Source organism: Macrobrachium rosenbergii, chromosome 3, assembly GCF_040412425.1.
Source record: "Macrobrachium rosenbergii isolate ZJJX-2024 chromosome 3, ASM4041242v1, whole genome shotgun sequence".
In the NCBI taxonomy this organism is placed as follows: Eukaryota; Metazoa; Arthropoda; class Malacostraca; order Decapoda; family Palaemonidae; genus Macrobrachium; species Macrobrachium rosenbergii.
In genome coordinates this window covers 51,267,530-51,275,720 of record NC_089743.1, presented here as the reverse complement: position 1 = coordinate 51,275,720, position 8,191 = coordinate 51,267,530, and the positions used below count along the sequence as shown (strand labels likewise).

At 35.1% G+C, this 8,191-nt stretch overlaps 1 protein-coding gene across 1 annotated transcript; it reads right to left on the bottom strand.

Moving 5' to 3' along the window:
* Positions 1-892: 892 nt before the first annotated feature.
* LOC136828560 (adhesive plaque matrix protein-like) lies at positions 893-5,515 on the bottom strand. Its single transcript, XM_067086575.1, has 2 exons — positions 5,455-5,515; positions 893-2,274 (listed from the first exon to the last, which is right to left on the bottom strand). Exons 1-2 carry the CDS (start codon positions 5,470-5,472, stop codon positions 1,177-1,179), a joined length of 1,116 nt encoding a protein of 371 aa, XP_066942676.1. The 5' UTR covers positions 5,473-5,515; the 3' UTR covers positions 893-1,176.
* Between the last annotated feature and the right edge of the window lie 2,676 nt (positions 5,516-8,191).

The window sequence follows — 8,191 nt, the reverse complement described above, 5'->3', positions numbered from 1 at the left end:
TGACGACGTGCTACAGTCTTGCTTAAGAGTAGAATGATAAGAAGCGAGTGATAATAATAAGGCTGGAATATGCAAAGAAAAGCAAAGGAAACAATCACATTCAGCAAAGCTTGGAATTACAAAGAAAAACAAAAGAAATACCAACATTTAAAAAAAGCAAGAAACGTGCAATGATGAGAAACTGGGACAGGTTGCAACAAAATCACTTACCCGATAAGAAAACAAGTTTCATGTGAAAAGTCTAGCTTGTGCAAGTAATCTAAATTGACTAGCAATTATTTCCAGATCTTTCGAGAATGAGGGAAGTGGTGAGGTCAAGCTTAAGATCGTTGTTTGATTCGCCTGACTAGAAATTTTATTTGCCTTTTATGCGTTATTTTTTTTAAATACTTTTTTGTGATGATCGTAAGGTAAAGTTCTAAGTGACAGTCATAGGATTGGTTAGGTGTTTGACCTGGCTAATCTTCACTGTAAAAGAAAAACAAACATGAATGATGTAAGAGAGAGAGAGAGAGAGAGAGAGAGAGAGAGAGAGAGAGAGAGAGAGAGAGAGAGAGAGGGGAATTTTGTAAAAGGGTATCTGAGGAAGGGTTTCATTTAGGTTGGGTAAGGGATTACCCTATCGAGGACATCCGTTTTGACTATGTGATGTCATATATATATATATATATATATATATATATATATATATATATATATATATATATATATATATATATATATATATATATATATATATGTGTGTGTGTGTGTGTGTGTGTATGTATGTATGTATGATGTGTGTTTGTATGTATGTAAATACGAAATTGTACCAGGTTGGTTATTTATTTTTTTCTTACCCTGTTTGTTCATTGTCATTATAAGGAAATAAAACTACAATTCCTTTCGTGCTATTTGTTCCATGCGAGATACAAGAGCTGAAATAAACCTAGAGTAATAAATACACATACAAAAAATAGACATCTTTCTTTGTTATGACTAGAAAACTGCTTTCTTCACGTACCGGCGTTTTCAAGCATTGAGCTTCAACAGAATCACTCCTTTCTGGAATGCTGTTGGATAACGCACCCCGCTTGTGCTCTTAGACTAAATAAGACTCACAAGGGTTTCTAGATATATTATATAAAAGTCTGAGAATCATATTCAATTAGGCGAGAGTTCTGCGACGTGTCGACTCTAGTGGTCGATGGTATAACCGCCCAGAAGACAAGCGCAGCTAGCTGGAAGCCTGAAGGTCTCGACGGCAAATGGGAAGTACTGGTCGTAAGGGTCGTAGACCAAAAAGCGATGATACACAGACTTCTGGACGCACTTGGACTCGTAACACTTGGGCACCAGAGGGCAGGCTTTATGGTAGGAGAGGCACTCTTCGATACGGGTCGTCTGTGTGAGGGTTTCGTAATGGACGTCGATATTGTTGACGATCACCCTCCACTTGCCGTCGGTGTTTTGGGCACGGAGAGGCATGACGTAGGCCGTCTCAGATGGGCAGAGATAGGTCTCCTCCTTCAGGTACATAGGACGCTCAACTGACAACTCAGTGTTGAGGTCAGCTACGTCAGCGTACAGGGACAGGAGCTTCTCGTAGTGGTACTCAGCAGCTGCTTTGATCTCGTAACTCGGGTACTCTTTGTCTTCCAGGCACCAGGGCTTGCCTGATTCAGCAGCACAGTTGGGTACTTTTGGTTCAGGGTGCTTGTAGGATGGCTGTGGAAGGTAAGAAGGCTTGTGACCGTAGGCTGGCTCAGGACGGTAAGCAGCAGGGTGATAAGCGGGATCAGGATAAGCAGGCTGAAGAGCATAAGTAGGCTCGGGGCGATAGAGAGGTTCTGGATGATAGGCGGGTTCAGGCTTGTATGAAGGCTCTGGTTTGTAAGATGGAGCTGGGGTGTATGAAGGTGCTGGGGTGTATGCTGGTGCAGGGGTATATGCTAGTTCTGGCTTGTATGAAGGGGCAGGGGTGTATGCTGGCTCTGGCTTGTAAGCAGGCTCAGGCTTGTAGGCTACCTCTGGCTTATAGGCCGGTTCTGGCTTATAGGCTGGCTCTGGCTTGTAAGTAGGTTCAGGCTTGTAAGCTGGCTCTGGCTTGTAAGTAGGTTCAGGTTTGTACATGGGCTTTGGTTTATAAGTAGGCCTAGGTTGGTAGGTTGGGCGTGGGAGCCTGGGAGTGTGGTGATGGGTAGAGCCGTGACTGACGGCGGTTTTCCCGCCTAGACTGAAAGTGACGTGGGAGCTCTGATCAGCAAGAACTGCGACCACCACAGCCAACACAACCTGCGGAAAGGTAAGAATCTAATTTAAAGGAACCGGGCTGCGGGATGCTCTCGAAACAAGAGCCCTTGCTGGTATATGGTCAACTCTATCTTAAGTTACAACCATTAGCATAAAAGTCATGATGTTAGGTGAAGTGGGAGATATTTTACTGTACAACTGAAAGAGGTATATCCATTAAAAGAATTCCAACATAAATCAATAAGCCAACAACGTTTTAAAGGACACTTTCTACGTTATCTACCGTTAATGTTTAGATAATATACCCTTTATTATACCATTCCCAATAGATTACAATGATATCCACCCAAAACTCAGATTCCGTTCACATTCACTCAGACATATGCACACATATATACCACACACATACACACACCCACACACACACTATATATATATATATATATATATATATATGTGTATATATATATATACTGTATATATATGTATATACATATACATATATATGTATATAAATATATATATATATATATATATATATATATATATACATATATATATATATATATATATATATATATATATATATATATATATATATATATATATATATATATATATATATATATATATATATATATATAGATAGATATATAGAGAGAGAGAGAGAGAGAGAGAGAGAGAGAGAGAGAGAGGAGAGAGAGAGAGAGAAATATTAAATGAGAAGCAAATAGTCCTACCGCTTGTCCTTTGATTGAAATTTAGACCCTTTAATTTTACCCCTGGCAATAATGTAAAAGACGGGAAAGATTAGAAAGAAATAAATGTTATGAATTATAGTCCTGAGAAGGGCCACAGATTATTCTCTTACAAGGCATAAATACAGTTAAATCCATTTTGCCTCTACACAGTTTTGTGAGTAACAATAAATAACCACAGATTCTTCATAAAGTAAAAATCGGCATTTCTTAACACGAGAGAAAGTTTCTTTTGGTAATCGTCCAATTCTTCTAGTCAGCATATAATTTCATTTCAGCAAGAAACAAAAGTCCTTTTAATTTGCAATTTCTCCTTTTCAACCTTCATATTGTCTGTTCTGTGAAATGTTCTTGAGGTATTCCCACAGTGAGGTATTCTTGACATTTTTCATATTATATAGTTATGTAATTATTATGGAAAAGTAGCTTCTGGGAAAAGACAAAGAACAATTAATATCTATTTCATATATTGTAGAATATCTCCATTTTAATTACATTATCTTGTATTTATTTACAAAATATGTATAAAACCACATGCCATATCATTTGCGGACCAGTATTATTATTATTATTATTATTATTATTATTATTATTATTATTATTATTATTATTATTATTATTATTATTATTATTATTCTGGAGAAAAATGCTGCTCTTGTGAATACCAATACAAGCCTGCTTGAGGTGAAAGACTTCTACCTCAATTGCATATTATCATAGTGACATCTATTTATTTTCAGTAAATCAGCGAATCTCAAAATATACAATTGCTTTAAGCAGTAAATAAAATGATTCAGTAATTGGGAAAAAAATCTCTCAAAAATATCTGACAAAAATGTTTACTGTAAGGGATATGAAAACATCTCTTACTAAAATGTTAAGATTCTTAGTTAAACAATATCAAGGCCATTGACCTGTCCTACGGCACATTGCCACTGTATTCTCCTGTATTTTGTTAATACATGATGTAATTCTAATGAAATTCCAGGGATTTCGTGATAGATGGGATTCAGCTGACCACTGTCTATGTCACATATATCTGGGAGGCACAAAGTGCGGTCAATATAATTGCACGCCCGGTACTTAAAAGCTATTCAAATAGACAGACAGAGACCAAACATCAATAATAATCAATGCCATACCGGGTTATTTCTGGTATAGACCAGAAAAAAGCAGGAGTCAACTAAGCATTTCTCTAGCTGGTTCTCATTTCATGTATTTCCTGTTGCTATTCCTTTATTAATTTTTCTCCCTGCATTTAGTTTATTACTTATCAGTGATGATAGTCTTAGGTCACTCTACGTTCTTCGAGTTTATCATAAATTATAACAATAGCGTGACTCTTGAATTGGAAATATGAAATTACCTTAAAGAATAAAGGAAATAAAATAAAAATACTTAGCTAGTATTTTATGTACTGGATTTAGATTATTGGAATTACTTCAGAAGTATTGGGGAATAACAAAGGCAATTATTTGAAACAAAAGAATAGACAGGTTGGATAGAATAATGAAGATAAAGGAAAAATATATTGCTCAACCGTGCAGGAAAATTTAAGTAGGATTCAGATTCACAAATCCAGTGAAAAAGACATAGATTGAAGGTATGTCGAACAAGAAAATACTAGAAAAATAAAGAAAAGACAAAACTCTTAGCCTACATCCTAATAAGAAACGTCTATATAAAAAATCCCGCTTAAACTCTTGGATAAAGACCTAAGTTTACCTCCATGAATTATGAGTTTTGTAAAAAAAAAAAAAAATCAGTGAGCGTGAGAACGCATTACCGGGTAAAAAAAGGAAGAAGTGAAAAAAATAGCGTCATTATGGGTTACAGTTACGAAATTCAGCTATACACTATCTGGGAGGAGCGTTATTGATGCCCACATTGATAAACAAAGTCTAATTTAATAGTGCACATACTGTAGATACATTATCCAGGTGAAGAAACCAAAACATAAATTGATGCTTTCATGGAAAAAATGTGTATGGTCATGGTCGCTCCTCTCTCTCTATATATATATATATATATATATATATATATATATATATATATATATATATACAGTATATATATATATATATATATATATATATATATATATATATATATATATATGTATATATACATAATATAAATATATGTGTGTGTATGCTTGCATACTTGCATATTACATATATGTACATTATATATATATATATATATATATATATATATATATATATATATATATATATATATATATATATATATATATATATATATATATATATATATATATATATATATATATATATATATATATATATATATATATATATATATATATATATATATATATATATATATATATATATATATATAAACACAAATCATCCTTCATCTGAAATTCACAATAGGCACTATCGAAACGTGTACAGATGAGAGAGAACCAAAACTGGAAACAATCAAGATCATTCCTCACCGCAAATTTCACCGCCATTTCTCTTTTCAGTCTTCACAAAAACTTCAGCACTGAGCCTCGCAAGGAACTGCGCCTGGTTTGACGACTTCGGTGTCTTATATACCAACAATGAGAGAGAGAGAGAGAGAGAGAGAGAGAGAGAGAGAGAGACTCCTTGACAACCCCAGGTTCTCTTCAGCTTGGGTTGGGGGGTGTAATAACAGGCTTGTTTGCCGTAGAGGTGAAAGTTGCTTGACACTTCGTGCCAAGATCGACCTTATTGCAAGTGGGAATTGGCACCTCCTTATTGCAAGTGGGAATCGGCAGCTATTTTTGAGCTTTTGGTATAGGCACCATACCCATGGCGTGAGGGTGAGGGCATCTGGTGTTGTTGTCTTTGGTGATGACTGAAGGATGCTGAAGAAAATTGGGCACATTTGGGCGTCTTAAAGATGAAAAATTAAGACTCCATCTTACACCATTCACCGGTGACAATCAAATACTTGAAAAGTCACTGGACAGATTTCCCTTTATTTTCTGGATTAGTATTAAAGTAGTTGTCTTTGGGTGATGACTGAAAGATACTGAAGAAAATTGGGCACATTCAGATGCCTCGATAAATAAAATAATATGACTCCATCTTACACCATTCACTGGAGATAATCAAATATTTAAAAAAAGTAACCGAACAGATTTCTCTTCATTCTCGGTATTAAAATTAAACTATTTTCCTTAATTTCTGGGAGAAATTGACGCGTGGGGACGACGTCATATCGAGATGGGTGACGCCCTCGACGTTGAGGCCATTGAGTGGCAGTGATTGAGCATTTACACAAGGTGGAAACAATTTGTCTCTCGATTCTAGGAGCGGGAAAAGATGAACAAATCATTCGTCCGTGTTTGTTGTTGGGTTGTAATTGATTCGCTGGAAATTTCTCTCTCTCTCTCTCTCTCTCTCTCTCTCTCTCTCTCTCTCTCTCTCTCTCTCTCTCTCTCTCTCTCTCTCTCTCTGTCTCTCTCTGTCTCTCTCTCTCTTTCTCTATATATCTATCTAACTATCTATATATCTATCTATCTATCTATATATATATATATTTATATCTGTACGATATATACATTATATATATATATGTATATAACATATATATATATATATATATATATATATATATATATATATATATATATATATATATATATATATATATATATATATATGCGTGTGTGTGTGTGTGTATGTATGAGTGAGTGTGTCTGTGTTTATAATTTTAATAACCACGCAATGACCTCTTATCTTATCCATTTCATAATACCTTTTGAAATCTAGGCTTCCAGTATGCAAATAAATGGCTTCTTTATTTATTTCTAACTTGGCTTCAAGGCTTGTTGTAATTAGCGTCCCCAAAACTGCAAGGAATTTGAAAAGTTAAGAGGTTTTTGGCAAATACGAATTATAATTATGCACCGGGTGAAAGTGACCAGTATATTTTACATCATCAGACTTTTTTTTACGTTAATTTTGAATTTTATGGGGTTAGACAGCAGTAGATTATACAGTATAATATATATATATATATATATATATATATATATATATATATATATATATATATATATATATGTGTGTGTATATATATATATATATATATATATATATATATATATATATATATATATATATATATATATATATATATATATATACACACACAACGATTTATCCTTTTATATTAAAGAGATAAACATGGAAACCTTCTTTTTATCTTGTATCTACAGTTGCAGAAAAAAAATATGCATCTAAAGTATAAATTAGCTTCAAAACGAAATGAAGAAGAAGCATTTTACAGCGCCGACCTACAAACTATTTCAGAGCTTCTCACCATCAGGACGTAGGCGTAATTATATCTTCCCATCTCGCCTCTCTTTTACCTGCTTCAATTAATAGCTGCAAAAAACCAAGGTAACCCTGAGTGTCTTTTATTTCTAATTTATAAATGGTTTCACCTTTGCAACAATTATGAAGGGAATCCTTTTGGAGCTTTTGAGATAAATAAATCATTCAGTTATTCTGTTCTACTTTTTGTCTTTTCTCTCTCTCTCTCTCTCTCTCTCTCTCTCTTTGTTAGCTCCTTCACATGTCATCCACTTTTTTGCTCCAGTAATAACCTCACTTCAGACCCTTCAGTCATGCAACACTAAAAGATTATTTTCGAGTGGCTGCAATTATTGCACGCATGCCCTGCGCGTGACGCTGCTAATATGCGCGAAGGCAGTCCGTAACTGAGGGAGTCACCCTTTACCTGACGAAATCAGCTCTTACCTGACGAATTCCCACCCCTTCAGAAGGCCTGTTAGGTATGCTTGTCACTGCTACAAAACCTTGGATCCAAATGAAGGCCAAATGAAGTAACCCCATCTCCCGTGGTGAGGTTTGAACCCATGCCCAATGCGACGAGGAAGGATAGAAATATAATGCCAAATAAAGGAATGTGAAAAAGGTGCCCAGGGATCAAACCCTTGAGACAGAGGGTCAGAGAAAGCAATGATATTGGTTGAAGTGGGGTACGAAGGAGAGAGAGGCGTACTTGTGCTCATATCATGAGCAGTAATAATACACATTTTTCACTCTTCCTAAAGATAGTCAGCTAAGCCAAAATAAATATACTGTTTTTATTGTTCTCATAAATATTTAGCCAATTGGTCTGTGACTGTTGAAGGTGATCCCGCGCCTTCCACCCCCCGCCCACAAAAAAGGGAA